Source organism: Pseudonaja textilis, chromosome 1 (genome assembly GCF_049901715.1).
Source record: "Pseudonaja textilis isolate UNSWEBS1 chromosome 1, rPseTex1.2, whole genome shotgun sequence".
Taxonomy (NCBI): Eukaryota; Metazoa; Chordata; class Lepidosauria; order Squamata; family Elapidae; genus Pseudonaja; species Pseudonaja textilis.
In genome coordinates this window covers 227,391,232-227,414,857 of record NC_141990.1, presented here as the reverse complement: position 1 = coordinate 227,414,857, position 23,626 = coordinate 227,391,232, and the positions used below count along the sequence as shown (strand labels likewise).

Here is a 23,626-nt window from a genome sequence, read left to right as displayed (position 1 = left end):
AGGCAGCTCTTTCAGCCACCTCATAGAGACAAAAAGGAGCTGAAATCCAAGCAGGCTATTCAGCTCCCGAGTGGAGAGACAGGTAAAGAGTGCAGGGAATCTCCAGGCAATGGAGAAGGCCATGAAAAGCCCAGCATAGGCTGCATGCAAGTGTCTTTCCACTCAGAATTTGCAGCTCCTAAACAGAGAGACATTAGTACATGGCCTGCCCTGAACCTCCCAGTATTTCCTTCCCCCTGAGCCACCCCACACTTCTTATCTGGGATTCCATCCATTTTATGGCCTGCAAGATAGTTTAATAACAAGCAACCAGGCATACCATATTGTAGTTGTTGAGCCAAGCAGTCACATGACACTTAATGACTCCTTCAGCATCCAAGACTCCAGTCCCAATTTTAATCATAACTTGGGAACTACTGTACATCAAACTGGCTTTCAAAGAAAGCTATTGTGTACTTAAAAAGAAATCCATGTAATGTCTCTGCTGTCTTCTTGTTGCTGCTTTCTCATGTAACCTATAATCCCCATGTATCTGGTATGGTGCCAGAAGAGCATTACTAATGGCTCAAAGGCTATTGAAAGGGGAAAATAAAAGTTGCAGGCTGAAGACAAAATGAAAAAAGCACTGTGAAAAAAAGAGACAACCAAAAAGCTTAAAATATTTTGAAAGCTATAATGTTTCCATTACAATACCCAAAGGATCCACTTTCATCAATCACCTCGTTTTGTTTTTTTGGGGGGTGGGGGGTGGGATGTCTTATTTTTTTAAATTTTTACTTTCATGTTTTTATTTTATTTTATTGAACATGCTGTGGGCAAAGCAAGAAAACTAGATTGCAATATTCACATTCATATTCATACACATTCACATACATAACAGGAGTTAGTTTGGTGTGGTGGTTAATTCATAAGGCTTGGAAATCAGGAGGCTGAGTTCTCATCCTGTCTTAGGCACAAAGCCAATTATTCTCTCTCAACCCTAGGAAGGAGGAAGCAAATGCAAACCACTTCTGAAAAACTTTGTCAAGAAAAAACTCAAGGACTCATCCAGACAATAGCCAGGTCAGAATTGACTTGAAGGCATTAAAAAAAATACATGTGCAGAAAAAAATATACGGGTACAAGCATTTTTCCAATATTTTATGATGCAGGCAAATCATGTTTCAGAGAACTCAAAAGGCATGTATTAAGGAATCATCCTGCTGTATTCATAACATTTTATAGGGTACAAGATAATGTAGTCTTCAATTTTAAAAAAATCCATCTTTCCCACTACTTCCATCATTTTTATATCCAGACAAAATAATAATTGTACAATTGCCTCTTTCGTAGGAATTTTCCTTTTGGAAGGGCCTAGTAACATGAAATAAGCAACTAATACAATTAAAAAATAAACGGCACGATATATCAAATACACTCCTCCTTTGAGATACATCTGATCTAGGGACATGATTTTGCATCCTACTGTCTCTATTTCTGTAAAGGAAAACAGAAAAATGAGTAAAAGGTGTTTCAAGAATAAAGATTAAGAATAGAAGTCCAGGGTGGGTGGTGAGTTTTGCATCTTCATTCTTTGGCATTTCGATGTGGAAAAAAGTGGGAAGAGTAAGAGTTGTGTTAATGAAATAATAAAAGAGTTGCTTGCAAAATCCAGGTTTTGTGATAGAGAATATAATCCTTGCCTTCTGGCACAGTGACAGTTTGCTAATGGGGAACGGGGTCTGTGAATGAACGAAAGATGTAACGACCAATGAATAGCTCTTATTGAATGAGATATTTTCATTGTTGGTTTAGCTGTCATATAGCTTGTTAGAAGATATGTTACTTGGATGTTTTAGTGGAAATTTTTGTAAAAATAATCTACACGTAAGTAAAAAAATCTGCCTGCCTGGGATGAAGAAATAATTTAGTATTGTGTTACTATTAATAAATTGTGTCATTCTCCCCCTTGTACTATAAAATATTGTAATAGAATATTACTTTTACATTTTTAAATGCTTTTAAGTAGTTCAATTTGAGCCAGACACTCTCTCTCAGCTCAACCTACTTCACAGGGTTGTTGTTATGAGGAAAATAGGAGGAGGAAGGAGCATTAGATATATTTGCCACTTTGAGTTGTTTATAAAAATAATAAAGGTGGGGTAATCAATAAAATATTTAAAGTTCATTACATTCATTTTTTTCTAGTGTACTGTGTTGATCATGACAGTACCCAAAACAAAACGTATGTGGCCTTCCATTAATTCCAGCCATGTTCCCTTCTTAGAAATTTATGCACAGACACTGGACATTCCCAGATCCTTCCTCTAGCAAGACTATTCAAGGGCTAAAAATAGCCTGCAGCTTTCCCCCCCTCTTAATAAAAGAGCTGAAAAGGTCCAGTGCTTCTTCTTGTACCTGCCCTGTCCTTGCTATCCAAGCCAAACTGGTTCATTTTTCCTTGAATTTAATCTTCACACAGCTGGTCTGGGGATTCAGAACTGGGTCAGCTACTTCAAATATGGCTTTATTTTTTTCATTTTATCAATACCAAAATGCACAAATAAAAATAAAGGTGGGGTTTTTTTTCCAGGTTTTCTTTTCCTCAGCAGAGGAACCAGGTGTAATGCAGTAGAAAGAATAAAGCTGAGAGATACTTACTTTAAAGCAGACTCTCTATCCCAGGGCAGACATTAACAGCATCCCAGCTGCCTTGCTCATCCCTTTACATGCTGAGATGTGATTCATATTTGCTCTGATTCTGACTTACTATCAGGATTGCAACCAGCTTTTATCCAGACATCGTCTCATTCCTTCCTAAGGAAAACCAAGGGCAACTTCCCTGGTTCAATCTGTTTGTTTGGCCCATGACGTAAGAGAGAGCTTGTTGTCTATGTAATACAATCATACATTAAGCAGTGATATTACAGCATTAATAAGTAAAGATCCTCACTTGGCAGCCAAATTAATAAAAGCAACTGACAGTGAGTGAACAAGATGGAATAAAGGTCTCATAGATGAGAAAAGAAATGAAGAGAACCTCATCTCTGTGCTGGGGTAGCTTTCAAATTTCATTGTATTCATGGAATGTAATGACAATAAAGGTATTCTATCTATCTAGTTCAGTTCTATGAATGAAAATGGCACTAAACCCCAAATAAATTGTTTTAAAACCTTTCATACCGATTGAAAAAAACAAAGTCACTCTTTTGCTTTGACCAGCTGGAAAAGATAACAACGAGAGGCTAAGAAAAACCAGGCACTTCCTGGTAAAAATGACAGGTAGAAAAGCTGTGAGGTAGCCATCTTCTTCAGAATTGATTTGTGTGGCTTCTTTTCTGGTATTGGCAAATCACTCATAGTTCTTTTGTTATTTCCCATTAGTTTCCTGGCATGTTTGTTCAGGGTGTACAAGGAATTTATTTCTTTATATATTAATTGCCTTTAGGTCTGGGGTGCCCAATCTTGGCATCTTTAAGACTTGTGGACTTCATGCTGGCCGAGGAATTCTGGAAGTCCACAAGTTACCAAGGTTGGACAATCCTGTTTTAGGACTATCTTTTCCCAGATAGCTTAAAGCATTGTATATGGTTCTTTCCACTGCAGCTTCCCCTCACCCCCTTTACCCATGTGATTCTTTCAAGCTCTTTTGAGAGATACTAAGAGATCCAAAGTCTCTGAGAGAATTTCAGTGTTGAGTAGGAATTAGAACATGGGTCTCCCTCAGCTTACATTGGAATTTTAACTGAAAATCTGGAAGAGTGATCAATTAGACAAGTGGGGTTCTACTGTGGACTAGATGTCCCTAAGGACATGGGGATAGCAATGTAGCAGAGAAAGGTGGCCAGATGGTAGGTTTTATCTGGTACAGACAAGGGGCAATCATGCAATCATCTACTTGTCCTCTGGACAGCTGCTCCTCATGAGGAAACTGCAGCAACTGAGGGTTTTGCAGTCAACTCATGAGTTGAATAAGCAGCTGGAGATCAAGGAATTTCATTCAAGCTCATAGCAGCCTATATGGACACAATGTTTGCAAAAGCCTCTCTTTCTTAGACACTATTGGATGTAATCAATTTATACTTAAAGAGGTTTTCTGAGTGGCAGGATAAAATAAATCCACTTGGTGAGTCAACACTCTTTCTGGATTAAAGAAGGAAGGGGAGAAAGGCTTTAGGGGATTTAAATTTTCAGCAAAAAGCTAGCAGGAATTGGATATGAGAAAATTTAAAATGGATAAAGGGGTAGTAATTTTGGAGGGTTCAATTTTGGTGAAAGGGCATTTGAAAATAGTGGAATTAAACAGATAAATAGATTTTAATTTTGTGAGAATGTTATCTATTTAGCATTAAAGGCATAGATCGTTTGGTTTTACAAAATAAAACTGAACAATTGTCTATACCCTTAATGAGAAAATAATGCTTATTTATAAAATAAAAGTAAAATATAATAATAGTAACCAGACTGTGATGGTGATATAATTAGACTTTTTAAATTTATGATTCATGGATTATCAATGCTTAACATGGAATATAAATGGAGCAAATGCTCCCCGATAGAGGAAAAATGTTATTTAAAAAATAAAAATATATTATTTGCTTACAAAAACACTTATTAGAAGAAAGATATGAAGTATTTGACTTACAAAAAATGGGTGAAGAATTTATCTCAGCAGGAACAAAATGGAAAAGAGAAAAGAAATGAAATTATTTTGTATACAAGCTCCCCAACTATAACCAGAAGTTATATTGACTGATTAGCAGGGTAGATATGTTGGGGTAGATTAGAAGTTAATTAGTGTAGGGTTCAGATTCTGATATTGGGATTTTATACTTCAAATGAGGATAAAAAATTAATAAAACAAACTAATGATCTTTTCTTATGAAAATCAGTGTTTCATGTGAAGTTGGACATTTCCCACAAAAAAATATTAAAATTACATAAGGTAATATTTTCTTTGATTGACAGTTTAGAGTATGTGATGCATGGAGACATAAAATGACAATTCAAGAAAGTAGACTGTATTTTTCTGAAAGACAGATCTTTTTCAAAAATAAATATGATTTGGATTTCAAAGAATTTGATTACTAAGGTTCATAAAGTAGAGATACTACCAAAGGTTTTTTTCAGATCATAATCCAGTGACTTTGGTTTTTAAAGGAAAATCCAGTTTTTCCACAGAGAGGTTAAATGAAATGCTGCTATAGAAAGAAGCAATAGTGGAAGACCATAGAAAGAAATATAAAAAAGTTTTTTTCAGAAGGAAAGCTTTCATGAGAGGTTATTTTATACAACTTTATAGTGAACTCAAAAAGAAGATACTAGAGAAAACAAGTTATTTTAAATGAAGTAGAAAAAACCCAAAATTGAAGTGTTTCCAGAGAAGATAAATATTAATCAATAAATTAAGCTTCTAGATCTAGAATGACAATTACCTATGGTAATATTAAGAGAAATGGGGACAAAAATGAATTATGTAAATAATATGTAAACTGAATTTGCAAATAAGCCAGGGAAGTTGTTGGCAAATTAATTACACAAAGAAAAAGAAAACAATACTGTAATAACAGATAATGTGGTTATTCAAAAGTATTTTGTCAATATTATTCCAATTTACCTAAGGAACAAGAAGTGTCCCTGAAGAAAATAGAATAATATTTAAAGAAATATTATTTACCAAAGATTATTGAGAAATGAAATTATTTTGTATACAAGCTCCCCAACTATAACCAGAAGTTATAGAAACAGATTATGAATGAAACTACAACAATAAGGGAAGTTTGTCAACAGTTAAATACAAGAAATGTTTTGGATACTTTGGAATACTTGTAGCAACATAATGAAAAACAAGCTATACTGATTTTTCTTAAACATAGAGAAGGCCTGTAACAATTTGACAGGGCCTTTCTATTTAAAGCTTTGGAGGATGTGAATTTTCAAGACAATTTTTTAAAGGTACGATTGATCCATCCTTCACAGAATGCACAAATAATTCTCAATGGAGATTTAACAAAATCCTATGAGATACAGAAAAAGGAGAAGATAGGAATGGCCATTGTTTCCTCTCTTGTTTATTTTAGTTTTTGAAATATTGAATAATAAAAGATAAGATGAGAGAATTGTGGGAGCAAATATTACACAAGAAACTTACAAGATTTCTTTTAAGGGCATTAGCTGATGACTTGTTAATTCTGAGGGATCCACTGAAAGGAAATGGAAACATTAACAGAAAAATTTTTAAAAAATTGTACACTAGCAAGTTTTAAGATTAACAATCAGAAGACAATGTTAACAAAAAATATAGACAAAGGATAAAACAGAATTGCTAAAGTAAATTTATTTTAAAATTCAGAAAAAATAAAATATCTGAGTATTACAATGACACAATGGATTCTATATTATTTCAAAATAATTATATCATGGAATAAAGTTTACAAAACATGTTAAGATGGGAGAAATTACACTTGCCATTGTTGGAAATAATTTCTGTGGTAAAAACTTCATCTGTGTTCTAAGCTGTGCCTAGAATCTCAAAGGTGTTTTTTCAAAAGGCAATTGGACTATTTTTTTCCTTGAGGAAAAAGAACAAAATGTTTCATTTCTCATCCAAGAAACTGTACCTATCCTTTCATTCCCCCACCTCCGCCATCACAGCTGATGAAGTTTCTTGGATGTGAAATGAAACACTTCATTCTTTTTCCTCAAGGAAAAAACTAGTCCAGTTGCCTTTTGAAAAAATACCCTTGAGATAAGTACGATCGAGATCAGGGGTCACCAACCTTTCAGACCTCAGGGACCACTAAATTCATTATTTTAAATCCCGTGTACCACTAATATGATCCACCTAATGACCTGCTAGGTGGGCCTGGCTAGGTGGTCATTTGACTGGGTGGGCATGGCCAACTCAATGTCATGCACGTCGAGGGGCACTTCGCCGGCCTCTACTCACCCCTCGCCTCCCAGCCACTCCTTACGTGCCTGCCTGGGCTCCTGAGGGCCCAAACAGGAAACAGTTGTTGGAGCTAAGCAGCCACCACGAGAAAGAATTGGAAAAACAGCTGGCTCAGTTCAAATTGGATCTGGCCGAGAAGGAGGTTCAGCAGAAGCACCTCGCTGAGGACTATGAGCATAGACTTTCCAAGCAGAGGAAAGACCTGCGGGAGTGCAAGGCCAATTATCGGCACCTGGAGGCTCAGTGGGCTGAGATGGTCAGCCAGTTCCAAGCCATGATGCAGTCCCACTGAAACAAGGCCCTCTGGTTCTTCACCACCAGTGGCACTTCCCTCCAGCCTTCACCCAAAGCCTCACACCAGGAGGTTGACACAGACCCCAAGTCAGAATTTCTGCTCCCCTCTGCCCCACACAAAAAGAACACAATGTTGCCAGCCAATCAAGACAAAAAAAGCTACAAAACAGACAGAAGATATTAGAAACACCAATCAAGCAGAACACAGCAAACTCCAAAGACCAATAAATACAGACCAAGACTCCCAACCAATCAGGATGAAGAAAAAACCATTCTAACACAGCAGTAGGCTAGCACCAAATTTAAAACAGAAACAGCTGTGAAAGTCTGACTCACAGACGAACACAATACAGAAGCCTGATGATGAGATTCTGCCAAAACATTGCTACAACTTTAAAAGCACAACTATAATGACGGGGGAAAATACCCGAACAAAGCTGATTACTATACATATAAATACCCGTGAAAACTTAAGAAAACTTATATACGTATACATATACATGTGTGTGTGTGTGTGAGAGAGAGAGAGAGAGAAAGAGAGAGAGAGAGGGAGAGAGAACAATGGGAAAGTACTGTGTATGGTTGAAAAGATTGAAATTTAATTTATGTTATAATCTGAAAGAGGTATTTTATCAAATGATATACCATTGGTATATGACACCAGAAAAAATATCTAGAAAGTATAAAGGTACTTCAAATCTATATTGAAAATGTGAACAACAAGAAGGATCATTTTACCATGGTTGGTGGGCATGAAAAAAAGGTAGAAAATTTTGGGTTAGAATACATGTACTGATTCAGAGGATTTTAAAGATTAGTGTACAACTGAAACCAGAGGTTTTCTTCATGGGACTAATGATGGATAGGCAGTTTGAAAAACATTGTGGCATTTTGTTTTGATATATGATAACCTCAGTGAGATTATTGTACACCCAAAGATGAAGATTTGACAATATCTACAATGGTGAAATAGTTAATATAATTATAGATAATATAACTTGAGATAATATAACTTGATAATATAATTTGATTAGAGAAAGACGGGTGGGATTCTACCAGTTTGCACCTATTCGCTAGAACCGGTTGTTAACATTCTAAGCAGTTTGGAGAACCGGTTGTTAGAAGAAATTACTGGCCTAATCCTGTAAGGAAGGCAGGAAGGAAACATTCTGGAGTTGCTTACAGAAACTGCCTCTCCATTAACCCTTATTACATTCTTGGCAGGACTAGATTCAGGAACTTCTCTGGAGGTTTTTTTCCTCCTTTGCTGGTACTTTGTTTGTGTGGAGTGACCATTCAAAGTTACAATGGCACTGAAAAAAGTGACTTATGACCATTTGTCACACTTACGACTGTTGCAGCATCCCCACAGTCACAAGAGGCCAGGTGAGGAGATGCATGACTCGATGTGAGTCATGTTGAGTTAGCCACGTCCACCCAGTCACATGACCACCAAGCCACGCCCACCAACTAAGCCACGCCCACAGAACCTGTTGTTAAAAAATTTGAATCCCACCCCTGGAGAAAGACAATATGAACATTTTGCACAAAACAGAAAAAAACAAACATGAACTATGGCTTTGATAATTGAACAGAATATATTATAGAAAGAGTCACAATGTAACTTTGGAGAAAGATACATCTATAATTGTTTTCATGACAGCATTAAGGAGGTTCAAGCTGCTACTTTTTTCTTTTTCCTCTCCTTTTTCTTTTTGTACTTTCTCTTTCATATCTTCCTTTTTCTTTTCTTCCTCTTGCTTGATTTTAATTTTACTTTTATTTTTAAATCTATCAGTAAAATTATATTTTAAAAAGATGATTAGCTGACCGGATCCAGCTGATTTGTTGATCTATAGCAGCATGAGACAGATTTTGCCCGCATTGAGGCAGTAGGTAACTCGCATTAAATATAAATACATTTTGATCTTGTGGAGAAGAGCAAATAAAAGAGAGAGGGTTGTTTGTTTTGGAAAACAGTACAGTCAGGAGTTATCCAAGAATGTTTTCCCTCGCCCCCCACAACCGTGTGTGTGTGTGTGTGTGTGTTTGTGTGTGTCTAAATAACAATAAATAACAGTGACACTGGGTTCCTTGCCAAAGAAAGGATCACAGAAGAGCCCCTAAGTCAGGAGTGTCAAACTCAATTTCATTGAGGGTCGCATCAGGGTTGTGATTGACCTTGGGGGGCCGGGGGGCATGGCCAGCTTGATGTCACTCATCAAGGCTCCGTTTGGCCACAACAGGCCTCCCAGGCTCCTTTTTTGGCTGCAACAGCCTCCTGCAACCCTCTGCCAGTGAAAACGGAGCTTGGAGAACCTGGAAAGGCCATGCGTGGCCCTCTCAAGCTCCCTTTTCACTGGCAGAGCCACCATGGGCCACTCCTTCACTGTTTCCAGGGTGGGCCAAATCTAAGCACCCTGTGGGCCGGATATGGCCCCCGGGCCTTGAGTTTGAGACCCGTACCCTAAGTCCACAAGGTTATGTGTAATATTTCCTGAAACAGCGTATAGAACTTTAAAAAGTAGTGGTAAATTGTAACACAATCTTTACTGCAGGCAGGAGAGAATGGCTGATGAGGATCTCCCTTCAGGGCAAGCAAAGGATGGAAAAAAAACTGCTACAGAAAAGATATATATTGTCCCTCCATCCCCAATGTGTGTCATTGAGAAGTTTTTAGATAATTGAAAGCAGTCTGGAATTTTATTGCAAGAAGGCATCAGGACAACCACCTGCATTAGGAAGTTTGAATGGGACACCTAACTTATGCTTCTAATACAGAGGTGGTATTCAGCAGTTCTGGAGAACCGGTAGCGGAAATTTAGAGTAGTTCAGAGAACGAGCAAATACCACCTCTGACTGGAGATTTTACAGCATCCTTCCCCTGCCAAGCCCACCAAGCCACTCCCACAGAACCGGTAGTAAAAAAATTGAATCCCACCACTTGAATAAGATGTGTCATACGACAAACTGTTTTACCAGTTAGTGAGAATGAATTGTAAGAGGTTATAAAATTTGTGGCACCCATCTTCCTCGTAACAACATGCTTTTACTTAGGTTCGCAGCAAATAAGTTAAAATAACTTTTTAAGTTGTTTAATCTTTGCTTAACAAATAGTGAAAGGTGATGAAGTTGAAATACAGGTATTCCTTGACATATAACCATAATGGACCCTGCCCATTATGGTTCTAAGTCATCATGATCGTAAAACATGTTGATCACATGACTGACCCAATTTTATCACTTTGTTTTGCAGCAGTTATTAAACAAACAGGGTAGTCATAAAAACAAATGCAGCAGTCGTTAAGTGAATCCATTGTTCGCAACAGTGCATTCTTACCAAAAACCAGAAGTGCTGGTTTTGAGGATGTTTTTTCCACCTTCCTAACTTTTTAAACTTTTAATACTGTAACCCTACCTTTTACATCTTGGTTTTGACTTTGTCCTTTTTTATGCTTTTATCCTATAATATGTTTTTTATTGTAAGCTGTCCAGAGTCATTTGGCTGAGATGGGTGGTATAGAAATGTGATGGATGGATTGAAGGATGGATGGATGAAACTGGAAGTCTAGAAACTGGTTTAAAACATTTTACATTTCACAACGTAATTTTTTAGTTCCCCAGTAAGACAAGGAGATCATACTCAAGATGAGTATTTACTGCGTGGACATGGGTCTTCTATTCCCTTGCCCACATTAAAGGTCACAGCTCTTCCAAAGCCCAGAGGGATTTTTTCCCCAAAGTCAGCAGCTGGCTTCTTTCCTGTCTAGGGGGTCAGGAAAGTTGGAAAAAGAAGATAAATTGTGAATACATTTGGTCCATTGATATGCACATATGATAGGGTGTTGATAGCACAGAATTTCAATTGATGATTATGTTCTTCCGTCAGGATAAATTTAGAAGCATAATAGAAGGTGAAATTCTCACCTTATGCCAAAATGCAGATAAAACATAAGCAGCCTCTCCTCAATCAGGATCTACCTTCCTCCTGTTCTAGCTTCAGCATTATAATTTTTGGAGGAGACAGAGATTAGAGGAGCCTGCTTTTCCCAACAAGGTTTCTGTCTTCAGAATTGAATGGTCACTGTTTTATCTATGAACTAAGACAGAGGGCTTTTTTTCCCCCACTCTGTCTCTATATCGCACACCAGATTTTAATCCAATGCATGTTCTGAGACCACCTGGATTCATTTGACAAGGACACTTGCTGGCACAGAGCAGAAGCATTTAGGAAAGAAATGAATTATGCACAGGGAAGAGCAGGTGAGCATCTTTATCTACTACCATTTAGAGAAATAAGAAGCAGCAACAGATGGAATGCGGTGTGATAAGCTTCACCCCACCTTCATCCAACTGTATGAATGGTTCTTTGCTTGAGAACACTGTGGGATTCCCATATCCCATAGTTTTGAATACTCTCATATAAATCATTTCAAATCATTGCCTGGCTGCTGATGTCCCAGCTGATTGGGTTTTACCGCTATTAGTGACTTACCAAAGGTTTTCTGCTTGAAAATTGCTGTGTATATATCCCGTATTAAGAGGCTATGCCCCTGACTTTTTGAATCATGCTGCCCTGACAGAGTATATCTCTGCATTACTGACCTAGTTAGAGAGAATCTGCAAGACATCATGATTTTTGCAAGCAGTTTGTCTCTATTTATATTTTGAATCAGCATATCTAAATGAGACTGAGTCAGCCTGGCTGATCAAAGGATTTCTTTGTCTTCTGTTGCTTTCCTCAAGATTCTTCCAGATCTCCTATGGAGCTGATTTGATTACACAAGGCATGTAGCTGTTACTGTAAGACATGCCTTGTTTCTGGAGCCCATCATTGCAATTTCTTCTGAAATTTGTTTTCTGTTCACCTTTCTGATTCAGAAAGGGTCCACTAATCTGGTCTTTTGTACACCCCACCCCTCCAGCAACACATATGTAGCTCAATATAAACCCTACAATATTGTTGCTGTATGCAGTTAAACATCTTATTGGAGATATGCTCTGAATGTAAGGATATTGTATGTTCTCAGTACTAGTGCTAAAAATGGGATTATTTCTGGAAATTTATTATCTATGATTTGAATGGTAAAGAATAGTATAAATGCTCATTGTGCCATGCTAGAACTTTAGGAGATACAGTCTATGTTTCAGAAACTGATTGAACCTCCCCCAGTATTGAAAACCAAGACTTCCTCTTCCTGTCATACTATCTTGCACCTTAAGTATGTGATTTCTTGCCTTTATTTCTTCTTAATGTTTTGAATTGCATAAAGAGATTCATGATTTTTTTAAAACCTATGAAAATAAATCAGTCTTAATCACTTTTAGCTCTGGCATTAACAATGTTTATCGTTGTTTGCAATCCTAGTAACAGTGATAGAAGTAGAATGATCTATATACAGTTGTCCTATAAAATATGTATATTAGCTTAAATGACTCATAAGAACTTCTAATAATTGGTAAGAAGTTCCATATTCATATTCAAGTTATTTAAGGCCATATGTTCCAGTTTCCTTTAGAATACTAGTTAGGGAGAAGAGTATTATTTATAGATATGTATATGTTCTTTGTTACTGTAGTTCAAAATCTAGAATAGAATAGAATAGAATAGAATAGAATAGAATAGAATAGAATAGAATAGAATAGAATAGAATAGAATTCTTTATTGGCCAAGTATGATTGGACACACAAGGAATTTGTCTTGGTGCAATTGCTCAAAGTAATGCTTTGAATTTTTTAATGAGACCAATATAACATTCAACCACTTGTATCTGTACCACTTGTAACATATTAGCAATAGTACTTAGATTTATAAACTGCCCCATAGTGCTTTACTGCACTCTCTGGGCAGTTTACAACATCAGCATATTGCCCCCAATTATCTGGGTCCTCATTTTACCAACCTCAGAAAGATAGAAGGTTGAATCCACCTTGAGACCATCAGGATCAAACTCCAAACTATGGGCAGAATTAGCCTGCAATACTGCATTCAAATCACTGCACCACCAGGTTAGATTATCATATATTTGAATATCACATATCAGTGTTTATCATATATTGAGTGATGTTGAAAACATCTTAATTTTTGTTCTTAATGTTCTTTTGTCATATTTTCAGGATAGATTTTGGTAAGTGAATATATACTGTGTGTTTATTTTTCTTTATACTTTTTCATGAATTCATCTTAATACTTCCCAATAAATTTTGCTAAGTTATTTCTACATTTTCTTGATCTCAAGCATCTTGATCCACTTTTTTACACAACAACAAGAGTACTTTGCCTTTAGCTTTAATTCACTGGAATCTAACTGGGCTCATCAGCCTTCCTGAATACTTAAAATAATACATGGTCTAGTGCTTGCCAAGAAGGTCAAAACAAGTCAGATTGCCAAACATGAAATAATAGATTTAGGTTATAGAAAGGCAATTTCTAATTGAATAATGATGGAGAAGGGGAACAATCCTAATACTAGTAAATGGACATTAAAATAGCTAGTAATCAGCAGAATAAGTATCCTGATACTGTGCATATCATAGCAGGGGACTTTAATCAAGCTGATTTAAAAGAAGTGCTCCCTAAATTCTATCAGGATGTTAAGTGTGCTACTAGAGGAGCAAACATTTTGGACAAAGTATATACCAACATCAAACATGGCTGTAAGGTTATACAATTACCACATTTGGGACAATCAGACCATATGTCACTGCTTTTAGCACCAGCGTACGTCCCTCTTAGGAGACGGGCTCTGCCTATAATAAAGTGAAATCTTGGCCAGAAGATGCTTCCCAACAACTTCAGGATTGTTTTGAGAACACAAATTGGGACGTCTTTTACCACCCTGACCTAGAGGAGCACAGTGCAACTGTTCTGTGCTATATCAAACACTGGACAGATAACTATCGCTGTGGATAAACGTATTAGGATCTATCCCAATCAGAATCCCTGGATGACCAAGGAAGTCCAGCGCCTCTTGCATGACAGGACTAAGGCCTTTAGATCCGGTGATGGGGCAAGATACAGTGTTGCCAGAGCTAATCTGAAGAAAGGTATTCGGAAGGCCAAGACTGATTATAAGAGGAAGATCGAGGATAATTTTTATAGCAATAATGTGAGGCAGGTGTGGCGAGGGATTCAACAAATTACAAACCATCAACCGACCAATGTCATCCCTGCTGAGGGGGATGCTTCATTGGCAGAGGAACTGAATCATTTCTTTGCTCGCTTTGAAGTGGAGACATCAGAGACAGATAAAACACAACTACCAGCCAATTGTAGCCCCCACCGCATTGTGGAGGAACAGGAGGTGAGGAGCATTCTGAGGGCTGTGGACCCTAGAAAGGCTGCCGATCCTGATGGTATCTCTGGCAGAGTGCTTAAAGACTGTTCTGATCAGTTGGCTGGAGTCTTTACCAGGATCTTCAGTCGGTCTTTATCCCAAATCCACTATTCCATCTTGTTTGAAGGCTTCCATCATTGTTCCGCTGCCAAAGAAGTTCTCTATCAATGACCTCAATGATTACAGACAAGTGGCACTCACTCCTATCATCATGAAGTGCTTTGAGAAATTGGTCTGCCGGCACATCATTTCTGGTCTTCCGCATACATTTGATAAACACCAGTTTGCATACAGGAAAATAGATCTACAGAGGACGCTATAGCCATCACTCTTCACACTGCTCTGACTCATCTAGAACAGTGGGAGGGCTATGTGAGGATGCTTTTTGTGGATTTTAGTTCTGTGTTTAACACAATTCTATCACATAGACTAGTGTCTAAACTTCTGGACCTTGGGCTTTCTAATTCAAACTGCCTTTGGATTATGGATTTCCTGTCTGGCTGCTCACAGAGGGTCAGATTAGGTAATCATACTTCTTCAGCCCTTATTCTTAACACCGGTACACCACTGGGTTGCGTGTTGATTCCCTTACTCTATACTCCTTATGTGCATGACTGCATTCCCACTCACGTTAGTAATACTATTGCTAAATTTGCAGATGACACAACAGTGGTGGGACTTATCTCCAGTGGAGATGAATCTGCCTACCAAGATGAGGTGGACCAATTGCTTTTGTGGTGTCGAGACAATAACTTGGTCCTCAACACCAATAAGACCAAGGAGCTTATAGTAGACTAAAGAAGGAACAGATCAGATATCCAGCCCTTGCTTATCAATGGAGACCGAGTGGAGCAAGTGGCCAGTTTTAAGTTTCTGTGTGTTACCCTAAAAGAGGACCTGACCTGGGGTGCCCACATTGCAGCCCTGGTCAAAAGGGCCCAGCAAAGATTATACTACCTGAGGCTTCTCAGAAAACAACAACTGAATGAGAAACTGCTGGAGACCTTCTACCGCTGCACCATAGAGAGCATTTTACATACTGCACCTCTGTATGGTTTGCCAATTGCACAGTGGCAGATAGGAAAGCACTTCAGAGGGTTAATGTCATTGCCCAGAAGATCATTGGTTGCCCTCTCCCCTCTTTGGAAGAGCTTTATAGCTCCCGCTGCCTTAAGAAAGTTCAAAACATTCTCAAAGATCCATCTCATCCTGGGAACCCTTTTTTTGAACTATTACCATCTGGCAGACGGTACAGTATAATAAAAACAAGGACAAATAGGCTGAAAAACAGCTTCTATCCCAGGGCAGTAGCTCTTTTGAATTCTGCTGTATAGTGCAGTGTTGGTGTGGTGTCAGGGGTTTCAGTTCAATGTGTGAAGGGTAAAGAATGTGTGTTTGTGTTTATTTTCATGGTCATGGTCATGATGTGCACTGAAGATGGTGTCTAATTTCGTTGTACGAGGTGCAGTGACAATAAAGTAAACTAAATTAAACTAAAACCTGTTATTCAGAGCAATAATGGACTCTCCTTTGTTGGGTTTTTTTTCAGACTTCAGGTAAACTATAATTCATCATGGTTACTTTGATCTGGATTTCTGCCTCAAACAAAGAATTGGTCACAACCATCTCAGCACCTAATTCTGTGGTTATATTAATGACCTTATCTTCCTATATTCTTCCTATAGATTCTTTCTCTATGATCATTAAACAATTGTAAGAAAATCTGATCTTTAAATAATGTATATGACTGAGTGTACTCTGTAGTCCCAGCCTTTCCAATAATGCCACTGTCAACTCATAAAGCATTCCTGGCCATAATTAGGGCATCCGTCGAAACCCAGACAGCCACAATGATCTGAAAAATTGTTAGGGTTCAGGCTAGAAATCTGAAGACTGACTTCTAGTCCTTCCATAGGCATGGAAGCCAGTTAGTTGGCTTTGAGCCAATTGCTCTCTTATCCCAACCCACCTCATAGGGTTGTTGTTTTGGGAAAAATAGGAGGAGAAATTAGTATTAGCTATCCTGACTACTTTGAATTATCTATAATAATAGTAATAACATCCAGCACACTGAAGTTAAGAAAAAAGTTACAAATGCATAAATCAAGAGAGTGAAGAAGATCTCAAAGTTCAAACTCAAGTGAGAAAATACAATCAAGGCAATTAATACCTGGACAATTCCAGACATTAGATTCACAGCTGGAATAACAGACTTGACTCAAGCAGAAGTAACAGGCCCTGGCTAGGAAAACCAGAAAAATAATGACAATGAGTTATGCCCTTCATTCATGCAGCGATGTTGACAGGCTCTATTTACCAAGGAAAATGAGTGGGCATGGAATGTTGCAAGTACATCATATGGTAGAAGAAGAAGAAAGGGCATGTAAGAATATATGGAAGACAGAGAAGAAGGAAGATCTACTGAGTACTAGAGAGAGCGAACTCACTTACAAGAAAGACAAGAGAAGAACAGAAAGGAGACATGGGACAAAGTATTACATGGCCAGTACAATACAAATAGCAGGGAAAGCAGATAATAACAAGACCAGGCAATAGCTAAGAGCAGGAAATTTAAAGAAAGTGACAGAGGGGCTAATTCTGCTGCACAAGACTAAGTCTTAAGAACAAATGCATACAAACTCAGAATTGAGAAGACAGCAACAGATACCAAGTACCGCCTCTGCAAAGAAGCAGAAGAAATAGTGGACTGTCTGATTAGCTGCTGCAAGAAGATCACACAGATTGACTACAAGCAACAGCATAACAAAGTAGCAACAATGGTGCATTGGAAGATCTGAAAGAAGTATTATTTGCCTGCTAACAAGAACTGATGGGACCATAAAATAGAGAAAGTCATAGAAAATAAAGAAGCTAGAGTGTTCTTGGACTTTAGCATTCAAACGGAAAGGCATCTGCCACAACACCCCAGACTTAACAATTTTCTATAAGAAAAGCAAAAACATCTGGCTAGTAGGTGTGGCATTACCTAGAGACAGCAAAAGAGAAGATAATAAAATACAAAGACCTATAATTAGAAATAGAAGAAATATGGCAAAAGAAGGCATCTGTAAACCAAATAGTCATAGGTGCCTTGAGTTTAATTCCAAAACTAGAGCACTACTTGAACAAAATCAGCATTGACAAATTCACCATTAGTCAATTGCAAAAGGCAACTTTACTCAGAACAATCATATCCTGTGACAATACCTGTTAATAAAATCAAACATCCACATTTGCCTATTCCAGTCCTTGGGAAGGACTTGATAGGCAGACAAAATGCCAAACCCAGTCCGAACATCTGACTGACTATGCAATGGACTGTAACAATAAAAGCAAGATGGCTATTATTCCCCAGTAGTAGTACTATGTGAAGGATCTGGGGTTCTGAACCTGAATGTGAGAAGTGTAATTACCTAACTTGGCTCAAATCTCCTTCTGCAACAGGGCCCTTGAGAAATAATCTAACCTTGCTGCTCAAGAAATTGTGCTACAATCAGAAGATTAAAGGAGCACAATAGGGCAGCCATATTCATTTGCTTTTGTTCAGTTTTTTCAAGGTTTTTTGTACTCCGTGTACAACAAATAATAAGAACAAAATTGCTTTAGACAGCAGCAAGAATATATTCAGCCACTGAAGCATGAGTGACCCTTCATAATAGTTCTCCGATGTGGATTCATTGTGGCTGGCTCATGTTTCACATTAAGTTATGGTTTGTTTAACTCTGTTTATTGAACATAGTAGGCAAGATTCATAGAAACAGTCATCCCAAACTGAGCAAATTGTATAATTGTTGAACATGTGATATGTGACCCCAGCCTTCATGTTTAAAAAGCACATTTCTATTTATACAATTATGATTTGCTGCTGCTGACAGTGTTAGGACACTAATAAATCAAAACTACCAAAACATGAAATAGCTGTTAACAAAATGGCTACCTTCGTATACTAAAACATCTTTCCAAAATTGTTTTTTTTTTTCCTGATTATACAAGATTTTGCCAAATACAAGCATTTTACCTAAAGGAGCAATTCTAGTCTTGCTCAGCTGACATTTTGAGATATTAAGATACAGGCTTGCTCCATTTTTTAAAGCAAAAATTAGCTATTTTGGGAGTGACAAAAAATAAAAATTATTCCTGAAGAATGGTTTAATTATGTAAGTTTAGACTGAATGAGTTTCAAAGAAGCTTTCATTATTGCAACAATGAAAATCCCTTTGAAATAAAAATAGCTGTGTGAGAGAGCTGATTTTTTTTTATAACCTCAGGGAGAGAAAGAGCCTCCTCTGAACCCCAACATTCATAATGTTGTTGAGGCATCATTGTGGTTGTTGCAGATAAAAATATATCTAATTTCTTTCACATAAGTATGTTCAATAAAATCGTATATTGTATTAAGGACTGCCTTAACTCACGCTTTCCAAACTATCACGCTAGTTGGACTGCAACTCTCATTATTTCCAGCAATTCTTACTGTTAAATTATAAAGTATTTTTTAAAAATAATATGGGCTCATAATGGGATTAGTCATCTTAACTATTACTTAATAGTTGGCTAAGATTACTAATCCACTATAAACCCATATAGTTGTAAACTCCTCAGTTTGCTTTAAGTCAGTGTTGACTCCTGGTGATCACCTGGATGATGCTATTTTCAGATCAAATTTTAAGAAGTGGTTGGCCATTGCTTGCTTCCTAGGACTGAGAGAGAAAGAGCAATTGGTACAAGGTTACTCAGTTGGCTTTGTTCCTAAGGTGAGTGTTGGCACCAGATGCCAAACTGTTCTCTATCTCAGGTATGCCATATCTTTATAGTACATGGAATAAGTGCCAATGCCTTTTTTAAAATTTAGTATTGTCTCCATTCATTTCATGTCCTCTGGAATCCCCCAAATCGCTAACACACCTCTTTCACTATTTTTTTGCCTTAAATTTTTGCCTCTCCCCTCTGTTTTGTTTTCCAACATTGAATTGCTCCCAAAGATCTCTGTTTTTCCCCCTTTCCTTAGGCAACTTGGAGTCAATCCTTTTTCACATACTATTTGCTATTAAAACCTTTGCTAAAAAAATATTCTAGTCAAATTTAAGACTCTATTACTTGCCCTCACTAAAAATGCCCACATGGTTTTCTGGGATTTTCCTTTCCTGATGCCTCTCTATCTCTTACATTGATTATTTCTTCTCAGTTTTTCTTCTCAGTTTTTTTTAAAAAGCTCTACATATCTCTCTTTTATTAACGCTGCTACTTATATAGTCTACGTGATGGCACATCTACCGTGTCCCTTTTTTAAACCACACTTAAGCTAAAACCTCTGCTTATTATTTTTAAGCTCTAATAATCAAAATCATTTTTTCAACGCCCATCTTTTCTCCTTTAGTACGATTAATCTTTCCTCTTGCACTTCTTTTCACCTTCAGTATGATTAATCTCTCTCTCCTGCCACTCCCTCCTATTAGAAACCCTGAGGCTTTTCTAGGTAGGCAAAAGTACCCATTGTTCATATTCAAAAAGAGTATTACCTGCAGAATTAAAACAAAATATAAGTGGGGCACATTATGATCATTAATTTGCCAATTGATTATATCTATCACAGAAACATGTACATTATGATGAGTCCCATACTGCAGAACCACTGTTTTCATGGCTGTCTAATATTTGATAATGAGTGCTTAAAAATCTCTAAATTGGGCAGTTCACTGAATAGTTTTGTATATAGTGTCAGCACTGACAAAACATTTGGCTTTTAGATCAATAGATCCAAGCAGAAGCATTTGCATACTATCTAGTTGTTGTGGGCAGTGATTATAGCTCTTAGTCAATAAAAGTTAAAACCACTCATTTTGAATGCCATTTTAGTGGTAGCAGATGTTTGAGAATGTTAAATAACACCAATAGCATTTTCATTATAGTATATTTTTCCTCTGTTAAAAGGATGGCGTAGTCATATGGTGTAATCAAGTCTTCATTCTTTAGTTCATTTATTCTATACCCGACATTGTCCCAAAGGTGCTTTGTCAAGAGGTAACTGGACTTCCTTGTTTTTCTTTGAAGACATTTAGCTCCTCATCCAAGAAGCTTCTTCAGTTCTGATTGGATGGTGGGGAATAGAAGGATTAATATTCCTTGCAGATAGCTGGTCATTTTCATTCTTTTAGAGAATCATTGAGGCGACTTGGTAATTTATCTGTGTCCTCAGGGTCACCTGAGTAGCAAATGGGTGTGGAGACTTCTTGGAACTGTTGAACGGTCTGTATGGTAGACTGGAGATAGATGATGTTATATCCCTCCCCTTCTGTTGAGAGAGGGCTGTTCAATTTTGACATAGATGGTTTCATTGACCCCTCTTTCAAACCAGAGGTCCTCTTTGTCCAAAATGTGGACTTTGCTGTCTTCAGAAGGGTGGCCTTTGTCTTTTAAATGCAGATGGACTGCTGAATCTTGTCCTGATGGGTTTCTTCTCCTATGTTGTGCCATGCGTTTATGAAGTGGCTGTTTTGTTTCTCCAATGTACAGATCTGCACATGACTCACTGCATTGTACTGCATATACTACGTTAGCTCAGTTTGTGTCTGGATATTTTATTCTTGGGGTAGAAGAGCATCTGTCAGTATATTCTTGGGTTTGAAGTGTGCACGTATGTTGTGTTGGCTGACAATCCCCATGAACTTTTCTGATATTCCTGAACTTGTCCAATTCATATATCAGAAAAGCTCAGGAATATTGGAAAAGCTCAGGAGGATCTTCAGCCAGTTCAACATATGTGCACACTTCAAACCCAAGAATACATTAAGGCAGAAGCTTGTCCAACCCAAGGATAAAACACCCAGATACAAACTGAGCAACAATAAAGATTTGTTTCTCAGCTGTGATGTTCAAATTCCTGGAGAGCTTCAACCAAGTTCATAACTTTTCGGAGCCTGGCATCTTGGAAGATTCACTTTTTACATAGAGACTTATGTTACACCACACATCTAAACCATTCTTTTTAATCACAGAATGGTGGCGTAGTTCTTACCCTAAAAATAGCACATAAAAAGAAGAAAAAAGTCTCCTTTCTTCCTGGCCCCAGAATGCAAAAATATCTTCTGCATTAGATAGGCACGTGGGTAAGTAGGACACCTCCCTCATTGTGTGGAAAAGGTTATTCCCAGGGTCTTGTATTTTAATGTTATGATTTTGATTTGTTGGTTGTATTTTTTAAAGTTATAAGTCACAGAGGGGAACTGTATTCTTGTAGTTTGAGAGATCCATAGGCCCTAAGAAGAAAGACATTCAGAGAGCTAGTTTGGTCTAGTGGTTAAGATAGAAAGTAAAAAGTGGGAGATTGTGAGTTCTAGTCTGGCCTTAGCCATAAAAGCAAGCTGGGTGACCTTGGGCCAGTCACTCAACCCAACTCATATCACAGAGTTATTGTTGGGAAAATAGGAGAAGGAAGGTGTGTTGGATATATTTGCCACCTTGAATTAAAATAAAGTAAAAACTATTTATTGCAAAAATAATATACTATATATCTTTTTTTCCTTTTTTTAAGCATTTTTGATGTGTTTTTAATTTCATTGACAATGTATGTATTTTATGGTTTTTTTCTGATTTTTCTTTTGTCATTATTTTAAACAGCAATAATTTTTTAAAATCTTTGTTGCAAAAGAAATATTTATCTGTAGATTAATGACTTCCAAAAGTGTTTAAGAAATGTGAGTAGCTGGACTCTTTGTCCACAAAGGGTATATTAATGATTGTGAGTATAGATGGACTCCAACAATGTCTAGCTGTTCAACTCCCTTAACAACTGCAAAAACTTTCATTCTGCAGTTTACTCATGAGGATCAACCATCTGGATGTAAGTGGGTTATCTCACAGTCTCTCTTTGACCCAGAGAGATTTCACTGGTCAGCAGCTACCCTTCAGCAAGAATTCTTGGCCATAACAACTCTCAGCTCCTATTGAGATGTTAGTCCATCATAACCCTCACTGAAAGCTCCATCCTTCAATGTTATAATTATTACTCTTTGACATCAAACCTCCTAACCAGTGAAGGGGGATGTTTTGAGTTTGATGCCTGATATGTCTTAAGATAAAGTGAAGTATATTACTCATTTTGCACCAGAGAACTTGCACAAAGAGCAGCACAGAACTGCTTTCCCTCTGCACCTGTGCTTTCATCTGCTAATGGTTTCCTAATTAGCAATAATTGTCTCTTGTCTGCCCCTAGAATCAGGAAGCACACTGAACCTGCCATCAGAAATCACAACCAAGTGGTCTTATAATCAAGACCTAATTAAGAAGAAAATGCACACTTCATTATCTTATGGCATGTGTTTTGTTATGCAGACGTAATTAATTAGAGTTCAGTTAATCCAAAAAATGGCTTGTTCTTTCCCTACTGTGGATGTAAGGGTAGGGAAGACAAGCTTGGTCTTCGAGACTTCCCTTTCTTCTGTACAGCATGGAATCCCTCACAATGAACAGGATACAATCTAGTTTCCAGAAAACCAGCAGAGGAAACTGTTATAGGTGAATTCCTGCAGACTTCTTTCTTAGTTTAGAAGCAATAAAATTAAAGAAAAAATGTGTTTCAGTGTGTAACTGAGAAAGTTTTAGTATATATTAGAAGGTTAATGTTAGTCCTTCAAAGTAGGCCAGGTCAGTAAACAATCATCCTATGAACTACTGGAACTCATTGTTATGAGCGATATCAACAACATCTTGAAATCGTGACAGATTTTCCTTCCTTTTCTCTTATACAAAAAAGACTCAAGGCAAGGTAGTCTTGAGTTTATTCCTAACTGGAGGCTGTGGGCACCTGGATGGGGGTCAACAGGCATTGACTAAACTCTGGCAAGACCAAACAGTTTTGGATACACAGCAATCTGGGATCTGGGACTTCGTCTTCTTTTACTCTGAATGGAGTGGCATTGCCCCAGATGGATCTGGTCCACAATCCAGGGGTTTCTCCTGGACTCACAACTCCTGCTTGAAGAGAAGTGGCAATTGAAGCTTGGAGAGCCTTTGCCCAACTTTGGGTTGTGTGCCAATTGTGGCCTTTCCCTGAACTCAGTCATTC

General features: G+C 37.6%; 1 protein-coding gene across 6 annotated transcripts in view; it reads left to right on the top strand.

The window, feature by feature from the left end:
• The window catches only part of SYT7 (synaptotagmin 7), a 297,640-nt gene that overhangs the window by 183,275 nt on the left and 90,739 nt on the right, over window positions 1-23,626 (top strand). Inside the window, exon 1 of one of the 6 annotated variants that reach the window (XM_087920841.1) lies at window positions 11,379-11,488. The exons of the other annotated variants lie outside the window; for them this stretch is intronic. Coding sequence (XP_087776967.1) covers window positions 11,471-11,488 — 18 coding nt within the window. The 5' untranslated portion in view covers window positions 11,379-11,470. Of the gene's footprint in view, window positions 1-11,378; window positions 11,489-23,626 lie in introns of those variants that run through there. 6 annotated transcript variants of the gene reach the window in all.